This window comes from Aristolochia californica, unplaced genomic scaffold (genome assembly GCF_029961685.1).
Source record: "Aristolochia californica isolate CCGP_79_NKW_82.1479 unplaced genomic scaffold, dmAriCali1.0.hap1 SCAF_3, whole genome shotgun sequence".
Lineage (NCBI taxonomy): Eukaryota > Viridiplantae > Streptophyta > Magnoliopsida > Piperales > Aristolochiaceae > Aristolochia > Aristolochia californica.
In genome coordinates this window covers 5296252-5313706 of record NW_027181992.1, presented here as the reverse complement: position 1 = coordinate 5313706, position 17455 = coordinate 5296252, and the positions used below count along the sequence as shown (strand labels likewise).

The 17455-nt window shown below is 35.8% G+C and overlaps 2 protein-coding genes across 3 annotated transcripts; one reads left to right on the top strand and one right to left on the bottom strand.

Annotated features, from left to right (window-relative positions):
- Positions 1-153: 153 nt before the first annotated feature.
- LOC137959729 (uncharacterized) lies at positions 154-9828 on the top strand. The gene is made up of 9 exons (XM_068807064.1): positions 154-856; positions 1453-1519; positions 1924-1989; positions 2884-2977; positions 3181-3297; positions 6631-6731; positions 8656-8730; positions 8853-8945; positions 9031-9828. The coding sequence occupies exons 1-9, from the start codon at positions 843-845 to the stop codon at positions 9325-9327; spliced, it is 924 nt and encodes a 307-aa protein (XP_068663165.1). The 5' UTR covers positions 154-842; the 3' UTR covers positions 9328-9828.
- A 276-nt stretch (positions 9829-10104) lies between these two features.
- On the bottom strand, positions 10105-13479 carry LOC137959946 (DEAD-box ATP-dependent RNA helicase 27-like). 2 transcript variants are annotated; one of them, XM_068807373.1, is made up of 9 exons: positions 13008-13479; positions 12855-12896; positions 12420-12488; positions 12025-12324; positions 11418-11456; positions 11171-11275; positions 10949-11017; positions 10724-10849; positions 10105-10634 (listed from the first exon to the last, which is right to left on the bottom strand). In XM_068807373.1, exons 1-9 carry the CDS (start codon positions 13014-13016, stop codon positions 10455-10457), a joined length of 939 nt encoding a protein of 312 aa, XP_068663474.1. In that variant the 5' UTR covers positions 13017-13479; the 3' UTR covers positions 10105-10454. The 2 variants fall into 2 exon arrangements, with proteins under 2 accessions (XP_068663474.1, XP_068663475.1); XM_068807374.1 differs by lacking the exon at positions 10949-11017.
- Positions 13480-17455: the final 3976 nt, after the last annotated feature.

Here is a 17455-nt window from a genome sequence, read left to right as displayed (position 1 = left end):
TGACCGGCTCTCTTTTGCACTTTCAGCCCCCGCAATGGCTGGATGCGATTTCTTGATAGTCTGCGGGACATACGAGGAGAGTGGGCCGCAACATTTCCTATTTATGGACGGGGTCGGATCTGTTTAGCATAGCAAAGAAGAGAGAAAAGAAGAGAGAAGGAAAGAAAAACAAAAAAAATGAGACAGTTAATTTCTCTTTAATTAATATTAAAAGCTCTATTCCATTGCCAAAGATCAGGACGTTCGCCTGGTCAGCTTCATCACCAACAATAATCTGCAGTCATAAACTGGAGCAGCCAATTCAGAAGGGAGTTGTGGATTCCGGCAACCTCTTGCTCACTCAGTCATCGGCATGTTTATTTTTATTTTTATTTGCAAATACAACTTCTATATGTTGAATATCTCAGGGGATTATGAGTTGAATAGATTAGAGGTACATAGGGAAGATCCAGGAAGTCCATTTTGTTCTGAACACTGAGGAATAGATTTATTAAAGGAAACAAAAGCCTCTGGTAGAAGATATATGCAGGTTAAAAAAATGGTGGGATGAAAAGACTAATTACTCTGATTTGCTTGCATCTTTATGAGGAAAAAAGGCCAAAGGAAGAAAGTACCGTTCAACCCTTTCGGCCCTTCTGTACACATTTCGGGCGCTTCGCATTCCTGTCGAACCGAACGCTGCTCCCATCGTATCATATCGTATCGTTTATCAGTTAGCCAGTACTGGGAGGCTGTGAGGATCAACAAAGGTTTGAAAATCTTCGAAAATACAAGCTCGCCACTTCGTCACGAGTCACAGCTAACTTGTCCTTTGTCGAGGAACACAACTGTGCAGCGCGCTAATGGAGGATCACAGGTATCTGAGATATTTCGCACTCAAAAAACCATCATTTGCGGTATTTTCTTTCGCTGATAATGGTCCTGTTTGTATTTTTCGTTTAAATTTAAATATGATAGACCCTCGGTTCTGGATAAAACTCCAAACCATGTCGTCCTGAATATGTCATTTAGGGTATCTGAAAGCAGAGGTTCTTTGGAGTGGTAGGGGTGATATAGTGTACAAACGCAATGCCTGAATAAATTGCTTGGTTCCTGAAAATGGTTTTGGTTGTATCATGGTTTGGCGAGGTTAAAAAGGTTCGAAAATGTTAGTGTACATCAGTGAAGGCATTTCCATTTGTATGAGAAACTTTCTGGCTGTACAATATGCTGGAAAGTGGGAGGGCGGAGTACCGGTCGAGGAGAATTGATGCGAAACAGTTAAACTTCTTTGATTGTGTGAATAGAGTTTCTGATTCTCTCGTGGTGGGTTGCAGATACTCAATTTTAATGGATTAGAAAGTTTTAAATGATGTGCGCCAGAACGTCAATAGTCTACCTTGCTTTAGCTGTTTGGTATCTTCTTAGGTTCTTCTAGTTTCCTTCCATGTGAAGACCGTCATGCCTTTCCAGGTTAAATTCTCCAAACACGTCAGCTGTGGCACTTGAAGTTCTGGGTCAGCAATTGCAGTTTTCTCAAGTAGGTAACTCTTATCACATTTTTGTAGACTGTAATACCAATGCTCTTTTAGGGACTGATTATGCTGTCACAGGAAAACAAAATAACAGAAAAATTAATTTTCCTTTGATCAATTTTCCCATTGAAAAAATATTTCCTATTTAAAATGAATTCCTTTCGACTGGTTTTCTTGGGTTTATGCTTTCTCGGTTTATTTTTCCCATTGTTTCCTATGAAAGCAATAAGAAACTCATCTTACTAATCCCTTAAGCTTTTGTGGGATAGAAATGTGGTTGTTATGCACAATTTTCTTTTGCCTTCTGCTATAACTGTTTTGGTGAAGCTGAGCATACGCTGTATTTTTCTCTTTCAGCCACCGTGGCTTCCATATAGGAACGTAATTTGTTCTTTTTGTCATAATGTAGGACCCAAACTCAAAGCATTTGGGAACAACGGTTTGGGATGCATCAATGGTCTTTGTTAAATATCTGGTAATTTCTCATATTTTTAGAAAAAAACATTTGATTCTGCAAATGATGTGAAACTGGGAATTCATCTTCAGTTGACTCTTTGTCAACAATTAGGACACATTTGAATCGGTAAGAATTGTTCTGCTGACCGGAAGTCATGATGATATCTTATAAACAGCTAACTGGAGTTAGGACATTATTAATATGTTTCCATGTCTTAAAATGTTGTAACATGTGTGCTATGAAATCAGTAAAACCGTTTTTTTGAGTGTTTTTCTGCCATATAACATATTCTTTTGTTTGGAGCTCTTGTGGGATGTAGACCAGGTATTGCCTACTGAATCGTCCAGATGGTGACCTAAAAGTTGCCAGCAAATGCTTCTGGGTAGAGGTGGCAAATTTTGACCCAACACAGTAACCCATGACCTGAAACCAAACCAAGTTATAAATGGGTTGGGTATGGGTTTATTCACCTGACTCAATTAATAAACGAGCCAGGTTCGGGTCAGAGCATTTAACAACATGTTTAAGTTGACCCGACCTGATCTGGCCCGAACCTAACCCATAGCCACCCCTACTTCAGGGTTTACATGGTCTTACGGAGGTATTTTGTACAGAATAGACTTCATTAACTTTTTTTTTTAAAAAAATTATTTGTCAAGAATTAGAATTTTTTACAACAACTATCTGATCACTATATTCAAGCTCACCTAGCCTGAGGCAAATATTCGTGTACAAGTTATTGTCGGGTGTAAGAAATCAATGATATCTTCCAGAAAAGCTTGAATTGAGTTGTTTTCTTGAGCACCTTATTTTTTTCTGTCCGTTTGGACAGCTAGTCTTTCGTATAGTTGTCTGCATATTTTGACTTCTGATTGAGTTGTCCAATTATATAATCTAATAGCATTGGCTCAGGAAAAGAATTGCAGAAAAGGAAGGTTTTCTCCTGTTAAGTTGAAAGGGAAACGAGTCATTGAACTTGGAGCAGGTTGTGGTGTAGCTGGGTTTGGTAAGGCTTTCTTACCCTTTTTTTATCTCTGTGTTTTATGGATGACTTTTTTATTATCAATTATGAGTTCAGAGAAAATGATAAAAACTACCAGAAATGAAATAAATTTTGAAAAAAATAATTCGTCTGTATATATTATTATTTATGTAAGTATGTAACTACTGAAGGTGGAATGCTCATATCTTCATCTACTCTGCTTTTAGGCATGGCACTTCTTGGATGTGATGTAGTTTCAACTGACCAAGTAGAGGTGCTGCCACTGCTTATGAGGAATGTAGAGCGCAATACTTCGAGGATCGCACAAACAAATCATGATCCAGGTGTGTTTTGATGCTCGGAGTTTCGAATTGCAATTGTTAGGATTAAATGGGTCTTTTCTGTAATTAGATCCATTTGAAGAACTTTTATCTTATTATTTTGCCTTATAAGTGCTGGAGAAAGCTTCATTCCATAATCTTTTAAACTTTTTTAGACATATGATTGTCTCTCGTGTAAAAAAATGCAATGTTCTGCTAGGTTTTTAACCAGTTTGAACTCTAGGTACATGATCATGCTTCCATTTTTCCTTTCCTTCAGAGTCAATGCAGACCTAATCTATTGATTTAGAAACTTCATCTAGCCTCCAAATATGTTCATGGTTTGTTTGTGATTCAGCTAATTACTTAAAAAGAAAGGGTAGATGGAAAGATAGACGCAACAAACAGAATGTTGTTTGCCTAGGATGCCAAGTCTGTTGATATGCTTTCTTCTTCTTCCACAGTATGAAAGAATGGACAAATCATTACAAGGGCTGGCTCAAATTCAATCACTAAACCAAGGGCTGAATTCTTTATATGTGTGCTTTGTTCCATGAATTGAATGAGTTTACTGAAAAAGAGAGGGTGAAGCAGTCTTAGAAGCTACAGGTGGGCTGGGTTAAACACAGGCGACAAAACTAAGAAAAACACAGCAGAAGAAGATAAATTCTGAGCGAAAGGGCTCTGCCACTCTATTGGTTTCCATCTGAATATATGTTACTGTAACTCCCTTCAACCCCTTTTTTATAATCTCCACTTACGTCCTGTACTTAAGACATTCCTATGGCCGTGTTGTCTAATTACAATTCAACTTGAGCTTTCTAAAGTAGATAGAAGAATTCCAGCAACCTTCAGATTTTTTTCAACACAAACGACTACTAAACTGGCTTCCTCTTTATGGTTCTTCTAAACTAAGACAATTGCTGCCTATGAAGAAGATAATTGCTGACTTTCCAGTTGTTAACTTTCCAAGAACTGGCAACTACTAAAAAAAAAACTCTTTCTGTGCTGCTTTCTTCCTATGCCTTGTATAAAATTTGTATCTTCCAGATTGCTCAGCATCAGAGGATCTCTCTTGCCAAATATATTACAATCTGATTGTAGCATTACTGCGTCATAAGTATTTTTTTTGTATAGGCTCAACTTTTCTCATATGAGTAAGTGCGTAATAAGGAACCTCAAAATTCATGGAGACGAAGTTTATTTTGGGAAATTTAGATGAATTTGTTTTTTATTTAAGATAGATGTTATACCAAAGAGAGACACTGAAATACATGGTTTGAACTAAAAAAATTCTTGAAATGGAAAAAAGTTGACCATTGTTTGAACTAAAGTAACATGGTTTAAACTAAATTTGATTAATCAAAACTGGCTATTGTTTCATATTTTAGTTGAGACTATCAAATCAAAAACATTTCAACAAATATTCAAAAGGTTTAGTGCTTGCCAAGCAGGGATCAGCCCTCCAATCTCTTGTTGTTTGGGTTTTACTCCCCAGATTCTGTATTGTTCTCTCTTTGTTAATATATACATCATTTAAAAAAAAAAAGATATTCAAAAGGTTTCAAGTGCACTTTTCTTTCACTAGAAGATTGTTATTTGCTGGTCTTCCCTTTAGATAGGGTTCTCTGCAATAGAGGAGTTTAATAGTAACATATTATGAATGCAGTAAAGCTGCAAAGAAGGATAAGGGAACAATGGTGTTGAAGCCTGGACAGGTGTCAATACTTATGGTATAATTTAACCTAGATAGCAGCTTTGATAAAATTACATATGGACCCTTAAGAGACCTCAGACATGGTCACCAGGGTTGTGAGAATCCTGAATTTCCATACAACTTCCTCCACACTTCATGAAGTGCGTTAAGTTTAATTTAGGGTAAGATAAGCTTTGGGTTCTAGCTGATCAAATATTTTGTCATGGTTACACTATAAAGTAATGCTTGTCAGAGATACCGTGTCTGATCTGTCTGTGACAGGAGTCTGAAGTTATAAATAAGGTGATTTAGACAAGTTGGGTTTGAGAAACTCGGGAAGTTGAGGTCAGCAGAATGCAATCTTTGACAGTAGGAAAGCAGGCCTTTGGGTTCAATGGTGAAGATATGGAGATTGTATATTAAAATTAAAGAAATTAAAGATTAAGAACTGCATATTTAGAATTATTGATAAGAAGATAATATTTCATTACCCATAGAATGGATGAAACAGAGAAAGTTTTTGCCTCAATAGAAAAGGGTAATAAGATAGTTGCATTGAAGGGCTTGTGTATTAGCTGGCTTTGCTAGTTTAAATGTGATGGTAAGATTCTATAGATAGGTAATTAATTGTTGTTTACTTTATAAAATATGTGTACTTGATATTACGTTAGGAACCTGTGATAACTTGAGAGGAAAAAGTGAGAAATAGTTTCACACGCAAAACACAAGATAACAAAAAAGAGGTTTAGGGTTTTGCTTAGTCTATTGCACGAATTTTCCACTATTATAATTGCAATTACAACTGAGAAAGAACAGACTAGATTCTTCTATTTATAATGGCCTCTAAGGACGTTTCTATAGAAGTGTAGTGGATTGTTATGTGCCTGCGGGCCTCAACCTAGGGTATGGACGTTGGGTGTGTTAGCCTATTCTGGGATAGGTTTAAGGGTATATCTTTTTCACATTTCATTCATTGTCAAGGTTTCGGAGTTTAGGATAGGTCTTTAATAGTAAGTTAAGTTGAGTACCCTCTTTTATATCTTTCTAGAATCTTTCAGATCACTTCTAGTAGTGGATGCAATTTAACAAAAATTGGGGCAAATGCATGCCTGGATGACATGTCTTTTGGGCTAACATGCCTGGAAAGTTGCTTTTTGCTGGTCCTGTTCAGATATTAAATGTTGGGCAAACTAATTAAAACCAGGCTTTAGTGGTGTTTTACAATTGTATGTGAAGCTCAGGATCTGCTTTAATTATTTTATTTTGCTGGTCTTGAAAGTTTGGTTAAGGAATAGTCTCACATGGATTAGTAGTACAAAGATATTGAGTTTATTAGTTGGTGAAGAGGTTTACTAAGTTGGCTAGTCATTTTGGGATAGGCTTGGACCCAACTTTACATGGTATCAGAGCAGGTACTCATATGTGGGCCTCTACCCAAATTATCCCCATGTAGAGCCACAAAAGACGGCCTACACCTTAGGGGGAGTGTTAAGGAATAGTCCCACATGGATTAGTAAGTACAAAAATCTTGAGTTTATTAGTTGGTTAAGAGGTTTACTAAGTTGGCTAGTTATTTTGGGATAGGTTTGGACCCAACTTCACATAAAGTAATGGTTATTTTATAATTTTTTCACATGTCTCTGTACTTCCTATTATTGCAGGGTCATTTGGGTCTATCAATGTAGCAGAACTGGACTGGGGAAATAAGAATCACATTCAAGCTGTTGATCCTCCATTTGATTACATTATTGGAACTGATGTTGTAAGGTCTTAGATGGAGAATATTTTATTGAGCTAAGCAAGCATTCCTTATATTCATAAAGGACTTGAATTCCTGCTTTTCTCTATGGAAAAATATATTAATCTACTGCTTTGAAGTTTGGGCATGATTTATGCTTCATGTAAGTAATTCTGTTACAGTTTCCTATCATGGGCCAATAAGAAAAGAGGGACGATATGTTCTCTCTCTTGTTAAATTTCTAGTGCTTACTTTGGCTTAATATTGGAAACCCTACAGAAAAGGCAAATTTGTTTAGAGATATTGTGTATTTCCAGTACTATTAACATGCCAAAATGCCAAAAAAAGAGTTTCTTTTTTTTTCAATATTAAAAAAAAGAGAGAATTAAAAGAATGACTATGCTCAGTGATTGGATATTGCTTTCTTGAAGCAGCTTATCAATATATTTTTATTTTTTTGTGAATTCTTGAAAAATTCTTTTCAAATCTTCCTTTTATCTCCCTCTGGTATCTCCCTTCTCCACTATTAGAATCTCTTTTGTTGTGGTAGCAATATTTATCACTACTTACACCATTTTCTCAAAAATAAAAAATAAAAAAAAATCACTACTTATACCATGATACATCTTTTTCAATTATTTATTTTGCTTCAATGCCCCAGTCACCAATCCTTTTTTTGACCTTACTTCCTAGTAAGGACCATCTTTGTCTCTTCTAGATAAGTGGCTCAATAAAATGAAGAGAGGAGGTCGGATGTTTTGCTTTAATTTCTCCTGTTTTCCATTTTATTGCTCTCTGCTTCTCTCGTTCCCATCTATTTGTTTTATTTGTCTATCCTTGATTACCATTATCAGAATGTCAGGATTACCTTTTGCTCAATGTTCTAAACTTTGATTCCCTCATTCAATTTTAGGGTTGTTAACTTTATTCTGTCTACATTTAAAAAAAAAAAAAAAAAAACTTTATTCTTGGTCTGGCTGGAAGCATTTTTTCTTTTCTGGTCTTTGATTTCTAAGGAGACCCCTTGTGTTGAATGAAAATACAAATTTGGATTTGGCCTACCCATCTGTCAAGTTGGGGAGTTTAGTTGATGGAAGCCACATTGATGACTCCTGGCTAACTGAGAAAGCACATAGAAAAATAGTTGAACTTACATCAACCTGAGATCTTATTCTTTTCCTCCTTTCGTAAAGACTTTATTAGGTAATTAAAAAGAATTTTTAGGGATCAAAATAAGAAATTCAGATTTTGAGCCAGTTTAAAAGACACCTAGGAATCTTTCAACTGTTTCCCCAGAATTTCTCTATACTTAAATTTATTGTTTCCTAGAAAATTCACACTCAAGATTGCCCCAAACAAGCTCCTCTTTGGATCTAGCTTTAAACCTTCATTATTTGAAGATATGGATGGCCTTCCATACTCCTTGGTGCCGAAAGGAGCCTGACATCCTTCAAACAAATAGATTTTCTGAGGAATGAACTTTTACTACATGAGTAAGAAATAAAGAATGGCTTGAGTTTAAAACCTATTACTGTTCATTTTGTCAATAAGGACAGTGATTGATGAGCTTAGATGGGAAAAACAAAAAGAAAATTCATGAATTAGATATGGGTTTTCTCTTGTTGTGCTATTTTTTATAGGGGAAGGGGGGCTTGTTACATATCTCACCATTTTATTTTTATTTTTTATAATGGCATTTCTCACCATTATTTGTTCTCTTTCCTTCTGTTTTTGCTAATTCAATTATTACATGTTTGTTTAATATGTGATGATTTCTAAAATCAATTTGATCAGCACTGCACTCTCGTTGAAATAATCATTTATTGTCAAAAGTATTTTAGTCATACTGTTAACTTCCTGAATTTTTTTTTGTAACTCTACTCTGCTAAAGCAGTGATGATATTATGAAACTGAGTTGTCTATCTTCAAATTCTTATGTGGATTGAAGGTCTATGCAGAGCATCTCCTGGAGCCACTTATGCAGACGATATTCAGCTTATCAGGTCCTAGGACCACAATTTTGGTAAACTATCTACCAGCATCACAATGCCCAAGTTTCTGAAGGACACTTTTCTTATATCCAAAGTTTTTTCTCTCTTTTTTTTAGTCACATTTTTAGCTATAGTTGCACAAATTTTGTTTCAGTTGGGCTATGAGATTCGATCCACAACTGTTCATAAACAGATGTTGGAGATGTGGAAGAACAACTTTGAGGTGAAAACCATTCCAAAAACAAAGGTACCAGCTTTCTCTATTTGCAGTTTCAATTCCAGTATTTTCTTTCACTGTTTTAAATTGATAGTAACTCCGTGATGTGATTCAGATGGACACTAAATATCAGCATGATTGTATCCAGCTTTTCATTATGGGTTTAAAAAATCAAGCTGTGGTTCCACAAAAACAAGTTCCAAGCCATGCTGAAGAAGATAGATCTAAGTATGAAAATGATGAAGATGAAGAGATCTCTGAAGACACATTTGTTTCCTTAGATTATAACAAGAAGGAACTTTCGGAACTTAAAGAGGTCATCCATAAAAAGAATGGGAAGCTTGATGACTGGGAAGCAAGAAGGATGGGTTCTGTGGCAGCTCGGCTTCTCCAAAATGTGAAGATAACATGATACCTCTGTATGAGTTGGTTTTTGTCTACCTGTGCTAGTTGATTGGGTCTGAGATGGACTTTCTGAGTTGGGTTTGGTAAAACGATCTACGTTTTTCCTCATATTTGTGACCTTGTTCAGAGAAAAAAACAACCTAGGATTTTCCTATTCTTGAGAGATACTAGGTAGAGCTGAGCTCCAACAACTAATACATAGAAACAGCATCTTGAAATAGTTTGATGTATGGAACTGTGAACTGCTTTAGTACTTCGTAGCAGAACGGCGAGGTGAAGATTGCTTCAGCAAGTGGAAAAAAAGAGTATTCATCAAAGTATGTTTGCCCGTGACTTGTTTAAATTTTTCTGAAGCTGGTCATGTTAGTTTAACTGCGAAAATAGGATTCATGTCGGAATCTTCTCTTAAAATCATGGGTGTCCTTTGATCTGCTTTTCTCAATATGTGCCTATTTGTGGTTGGTAAAAAACCTTTAATAACCATGAAAGTTAAAAGCAGTTCTACTGTGTTTGAATCTCTGCAAAAATATTTTCTTTATGGGTTTATTACATATTTATTCTTATATCTATTACTGAACTATCGGTGACAACAGATACCCACAGCATTTTGTTATTTCTTCAAGCTCATGCCATTTGCAGTCATCAGGCTTAGCCCTCCTAGTGAGATTTAAGCCTCCAATTCTTGTTTTTTGTATGATCAATCATGCAAGAAAAGATAATTGATCATGTTTGAGTTACTGTTGGATCATACTTTATAAGTTATGTCAAACTGCATTTTAACCTGGATGCAACTTTCACTCAAATAACTATATCTAGATTATAATGTTATAAATACAACTACAGCTTTCTCAAATTGGTACAAAATCATGTAGTCATGGATTGGATCGGAAAGGGAACGGAAACTTGTGACATGGCTCACTTGAAGAATGACAGCAACAACTAAACAAAACTGCTGTCACTGCATCGGAAAGGGAACGAAAACTTGTGAAATGGCTCACTTGAAGAACGACAGCAACAACTAAACAAAACTGCTGTCACTGCATCAGAAAGGGAACGGCAACTAGTGAAATGGCTCACTTGAAGAACGATAGCAACAACTAAATAAAACTGCTGCTGCTACCGCATCGAATGCTACTAACACCGAACAAACTGTCTGTTGTAATCCCCCTTCTGCCTCCCATAAGGATTGCTTGCACTGATTCCATGGCGTCTACCCTCAACTTTTTGCATCTTTTTTCTGAACTTGGAGACGTTACTATCTATATGTAGCTCCACCTTCGGGGGGTTCGAGAAGCAGAATGAAGCAGCAATGGCCTGGTGTAACCAAATGAGGACAAAAACCGAACAGCTCATTATGCACTGAGCACGCCCAAAGAGAAGTAATAAGTGAAATTTGTTCATACCTTGAAATCAAGGCGATGAACATTGAAGATGTCCTTCATAGAGTGCGAATTGTAGGCTAGTATATATGATCTGTAGGCTTCCTTTGCTGATTTATTCAGATAATAATTTGTTTCTACCAAGCTTTCCTGCATTTTTTGCCTCATTGTCAAATTCAAGGAACTGTAGTTTATGCCGAGGTAAAATGAAGAAGCAACATATAAAGGACTGCCTTGGATGGAACATACCAGGTGGGAGTGCACATTTACTATTTTCTTTTCATCAAATTCAAATTCTTTTACGGGCACTTTTTGTGCCTAGAATTAAAAGAAAAACGATAAAAACAAAAAACAAAGGCTTCAGGATCCTGTACCAATATTAAACAAGAGGATGCCATGTGGTTTAATAACATGGGTAAAGTAAGTTAGGACTTTTTTATGCAAAATAAAAGCACTAGATGGATACTATACCCTCAAGTATTGTAGAAACTGGAGCTCCTCCGGCATTAAAAACAGAAAAGCACGTCCTTTCCCACCTTCTCCTCGTGCTGTCCGGCCAACCCTATGTATATACTCCTGAAAATAATGCAAAATAGAAGTTATCATAGAATACAAGGATCACAAACCAAAAATAGACCATTCATAAATAATTAAATTAAAGAACAAAAACCACAACTAACAAAGAAACTCAAAATAAAGAAAAGATATCTATACAAACCTTTGGCTCATCTGGAGGATCGTATTGGACAATCCAGTCCTGCGAACAAGAAAAAATTTTGGAGAGTAAGTTCATTTGAGAATGGTATTTCCTTCTTATGATAAATAAAAAATAAAAACAAGAAATGAAAAAACAAAAAGATATCTGAAGAAAGAGATCCAACTACTGCCTATGTGGCATTATTCTCAACCACAACATGATGCAAAACTAAGTTGCTCAGTCGCCTGGTGCATTCATTCAAACTGCACTCAAAAATCCTAAACAATGGATCATATGCAGTTCTTTTAAGTTCTTCAAGATGATAACAAAGCAATCTTCATGCTGTGATGTAACTACACACAATAAATTGCTAAAGAGGAAAGGAGAACGTCTACCATAAGAATGACTGTATATTCAAGTTTTACATAGAGAATAGTGTCCTTATTTTTCTGAAAGAAAAAGATCCCAATAAGCAACAAGTTCTCACTAAAAATAGAAATGATTTGCAGGCTATTCAGCAGCATCTTCTAAAGACTTCAAGACCGATTTCCACCAGGAAAGCTGTGCAACCTAAACAAATTTAAGAAGGATAAAAGAATGAGATAAGCTCTGTGAAAAAGAAATGTACCACAGCTGGAATATCAAGCCCCCGAGCAGCTACATCTGTACATAACAAGATCCCCTTCTCTGCCTTGCAAAAGTCAAAAAAGGTGGAAGTACGCTTCTGCTGCTTTAGTTTTCCATGGATGTCAAAACACTCAAGCTGAATGTATTTTAGAAGCTCTGAATGGTACTTGACAGAGTTACATGAAGAGAAAAACACCATGACCTTCTTTGAGAGGTTTCTCTTCAAGAAGGAATACAATAGAATAAATCTCCTAGCAGCAGGCACAACACAGTACCCTTGCTGCAACCCATCCACAGTGGCCTGCGCAAGTCATACCTTGTCAGTCCAATTGTCTGCATTTATAAAAAGGGTAGTTTCTTAAACGTGCTTTCATGTATAAAATTAGAGAATGATACCTTTGATCTTCCATCATCAACTCCAATATAAACAGGATTTTTCAGTGATACGCGAGCAAGATCTTGAACCTACAGGATAGATTATATTTTTGAAAAAGTTTTGGAGAAGTTAAGGCACAATGGCAAAATAAATAAAATACTAACAAAAAGAAAGGTGAGGAAGAAAAATAAACAAATACTCAAACAAAATACAACCCCTGAAAAGTCATGACAACATCTGCTCTGTTTCAATATCTAAACCATTTCCCCACAAGCCAAAAAGAGGAATGGAAAAAAAGAAAAGAAAAGGACAATTCCAGTCCCATTTAAGTAATCAATTTTTTAGTATCAAAACAGCATTCAGGTAACAATTATGCTATTTCTACTTTCAATGATAAGTCATCATATTTGACCACCATTCAAAAATAAAGTGTTATATTTGAATGAACTACAGACCTGCTGAGTTTGTGTAGCAGAAAAAAGAGCCGTCTGCCTCTCCTGCACAGAAAACACCTCCCAATGAGAAAAACAACAGATGTACCAAATAAAAAAGTGCATTAAGGGGGGGTTAGTCAACTTGAAGGGTAAGATGAAGATCGGCCGCATTACGCCATTCATCAGTTTACGTCATTAGTGGAGCGCCAGAGTTCATGTCATCTGGATGCTGGAGATGAAGTGGAACATCATCTCCACGTTATAAAAAATGGAATCTGGTTTCCGACCCTTTTTGCCAATCATCCGGATGAAGGAAACGCGGGGGTTCGAACTTTGAAGTTTTTTTTTTTTTTTCCCTCTCTCCCCGCACGCCCCTCTCTCGCTCTCTTCTCATTTTCATTTTTTTTCTCCCTCTCTCCCGCACCCCCTCTCTCGTCTCCCTCCTGTCCACCGCTATGGCCACCTTTGTCGCCATCGACAACTCTCCGTTGGCCGGTACATCCCCTTCCATTCGATTTCTTCCTCTTCCTCCGATTTCTTCGCCTCCTCTGTTTTCGTCGCTGCCACTTCCATCGCCGACGTCAAGTCCTCGCCGGCGCCACGCCATCGCTCTGCGTCGTCTTGGTGGAAAACGAGAGTACAGAGAGATACCTAAGTTGGGAGAAAATAATTTCTCCCACCCCTGCGCGAAGTCGATTTCGCACGTGTGACTTCATAACCTAGTAAAAAAAAAAAAAAAACTCTTTGTCCCTTCCTCATGGTTCTTGAAGAAATTGAAAATACATTTTTCGTAGAAATATGTTTCGAGAGACTATTAGTGGTTTTTTTAATAAATATTGAAAAGATATTTTTAGTAGAAATATTTTTTTGGAAATATTTTTTTAATTAAATTTTTAGGGATTAGGGTTTTTAAGGTTTATGGGGTTTAGGATTTTTAAGGTTTTGGGGGTTTTGTGTTTTTAAGGTCTAGGGTTTTTTGGGTTTAGGATCTGGAATTAGGGTGTAGGGTTTAGGGTTTAGGGCTTTTAAGGTTTAGGGGGTCTAGGGTTTAGGGTATTAAGTTCTGGAATTAGTGTTTAGGGTTTAGAGTTTAGTAGGTGATAGGGTTTAGGGTTTAGGTTTTATTAGGGGTTTTTTAGTCCAATTCAAACAAGGCTGAGTCGCCTACACGGGCATCCATTAGCCAACAAAACCTGACCCCCATCACTGATTAAGTAGAGTTCGTAGTGACTGCGAAGTCATATGGGGCTCTACCTGGGGTGTTCAGTGAATTTGGACTTGATGTGTGTGTTTTTGCATTGTTTAGTACATATGCAGTAGTGAAAATAGTTTGATTAATTTTGAAATGTTTTAGATTGTTGTTGAAAATTTTTGAAGTGTTATGGAATATTTTTGCCATGTGGTGAGGAGATTCGGGTGTTATACATATCCACCACTTGGTATTCTATTTTTTATGGTTTGTGTTTCCGTGACGGGTAAAGGTTGTCTGATAAAGTTTTTTCTATGAGGACCATCTCGAATTTAGATTATACATGGTTGTAAGAAGACAACCAACTGCTCGACCATATGACATTTGGACCTTCGAAGATGACAGCAAAAAGCTCGATCTCTTGGTCGAGCAGGTCAAAATTCTCTTTTTGTTTATAGCCGCTGGCAAAGTGCTGGTGATAATCACATATCTTTAGTTATAACTCAAGCACATATCTTTAAAATTTGTAGTTATAACTGTTTAGTCTTTTGTTTATAGCCGTTGGCAAAGTGCTAGTGATAATCACATATCTTTAGTTGGTTCCTTACTAAAAGCACAGTTGTTTCAGTTGGCTCTTGGCCTAGCAAAATATCGGTTTCATGTTTACCATTCCCAACTTGCTAGGAAAGAAATTGTTTGCACATTTTTTTGGGGTGATTCTGGTGTTAAATTTTGTTGTATCAAATTCTTGCATTTTTAATCATTTATTATTTATTTATTCTGTTGTATGTGTTTTGATAACAGGTCTGCACTACTAAAATGAACTTAGGTGATGAGGTTGATTTAGAAGACTATGTTTCTCGACCTGACAAAATCAGTGCTGCAAAGGTAAGTGTATTTATTATTACTTTTGAACTTTGGTAACTCTTCAGATTTCTTGATGGTTTAACATATATTTTGTTGCTCTTGTAAAATGTCTGCAGATTGCAGCAATCTGTCAAGAAGTGGGAATGCATGCAGTTTGGAAGAACCATTACGTAATTCTTCCCAAGGATTTTGAGAAAGGCTACAGAACCAACGTGAAGAAGCCCGAAACAGATTTCGATTTTTACAAGTAAAACAGTAGATTTGGGTTCAGGGGAGCTGTCACAGTACATTTGTTTGTTCACAGGAACTCTTTGTAATTGTCTCTGTCTTAGTCTTTTGGGCTTTCATGTAGACCACCGATATTGACAAAAAATTATTTCCGCAGCTATGACTGGTTGTTCTAGAATTAATGGCATCATTACTCTTGTATAATCTGAATTCCGTCAACTGGATTTTCTTGTGTTTGCTACTGACTGTAATTGGCTCAACTTGTTCAATCTCATTTGATACAGTGCAGAAATGAAGCTTTAAGGAATCATGAATTTTTTTACTTTTCTTAAAGTTATAATATCCAGGAACATTCCTATTGAAAAGTGTCGGTGATAATCACATATCTTTAGGTATAACTACAAATATTGTTAACTCAAGCACTTGGTTTAATTAACTCATTTTTATAATTAATAAAATCAATGGTTTTAAATTTAATGGAAAAATATTTTTAATTAATAATATGTAAAAATATATAGTGTGTTAGTATTTGATAGATTTTTCCTGTTTAATAATGACTTTTTTATGTTAAAGAACACCATATATTATCAATAAATTAATAACTAAATGTATTATATTCGTTTATGTTATTTTTAACATTATTTTTTTATTAAATAAATACTTACTTTTATATTATTAAATTTGTAATTTTATAATATCTAAAAATTAAATAATTATACAAACATCATACTATATAGCGTACTACACAAACATCGTGACATCGTGATAATAAAAATAAAAATAATAAAAATATAACTCAATCACTTATTTAATATAAAAAAATTACAATTATATATACAAAAATACAACACACAGATATTTGTCAAATTAGGGTGGAAAAACAAGGTGGACATAGTTCTTTTTTTTTAGACTTTTTTTTTGTCAAATTAGAAGTAAGGGTTTAAGGTTAAGGGTTCGAGGTGAAGTTGAGTTCTTAAAAATATGGCTCGAGGTTAGGTTGGGTGTCTAGAAACTCCACTTGACCCAAACATTAAACAAAATTAAAATTATTTTAAAAGGAACGAAATAAAATTAAAATAAATTATTAGTTTTAATTATACTTTATAATTAAAAAAATCGGGAAGTAATTAAATACTAAGTATTGCATAATGAAAAAGTAAAAATTATGAATATAAAATAAAAATAGAAAAATGAGATTATAAAATAAATAAAAATAACAATGGTTATTTAAAAGGAAAATTTAATAAGAATAATTATTTAAAACGATTTACTATAGTTTGTCTTCCTCGCTCAGCTAGTGGAACGAATAACAGAGGTTGCAGCGAGTGGAACGAATAACAGAGGTTGCGGCGAGTGGAACGAATAATGGAGGTTGCAAATAGGGGAGAGAAGTCGTCGGTGCAGGGGACGGCGAGAGGTAAAAAGTCGAGCACAGGGGATAGGTCACAGAGGAGGTGACTGAAATCACCAAAGGTCGCGAGTGAGAGAGGAGTCGGAGAGGTTGCAAAGATGGGAGAGAAGTCACCGAAGGTCGTTGGTGCTGGGAACAGCGAGAGGAAGGGAGTCAAGCGCTGGAGACAGGTCGCACAGATGACGATTGAAATCACCGAAGGTTGGTCACGAGCGAGAGATTTTTTTTTTCTCTGAAGCCCTCGTTCGACAAAGCCTTCCTTCCCGATAACCCGAACCTGATGTAATTGAGGGAGGGAAAGTGAATTCAGAGGGGTCAAGCTCTGAATTCACTTTCCCTCCCATTATGCCTAAATGCAGGGGAAAAGTAAAATACATATTTTACTTTCCCTCTGCATTTACGCTGTGCACTAACAATTTTTGACATATTTTAACGCATTAACAGGGCATAATATAGGGAGAACCACCGTTTACAAGTATCAATCAATAATTTGATATATATCATATTTTGAGGTCTTTTATATGTATTAAAAAATCCACTATACCCATCTTTGAGCTATAATTTTCCCTATTCCTCACCCTTTTATTTCAACAAGTGGTTGACGTTCTTCTCTTTCTAGTTGATGTTAATTTTAAAAATTTATATTTGGAATTTAAATTAGATTTGACTCAAGTCCATGCTTCTACCTTCCTAGTTTTCTTTAAACATACCTTTGAGGTCTTTACTTAGATAATTTATGGAAAATCTTTAAATGCTTATTTAAGCTATTACCTGCTTTAATTAAGCTTAGTGCTTTACTACCCAATATATATGGAGCTGGTAAAAGCAAAATTCATATGTAACCATTTTTTAAGAAAGCAAAAAGAGTTATTGGTTCAACTGGTGGGTCAAATCATTTAAACCGATTAACTCGAACCCGGTCGCGGC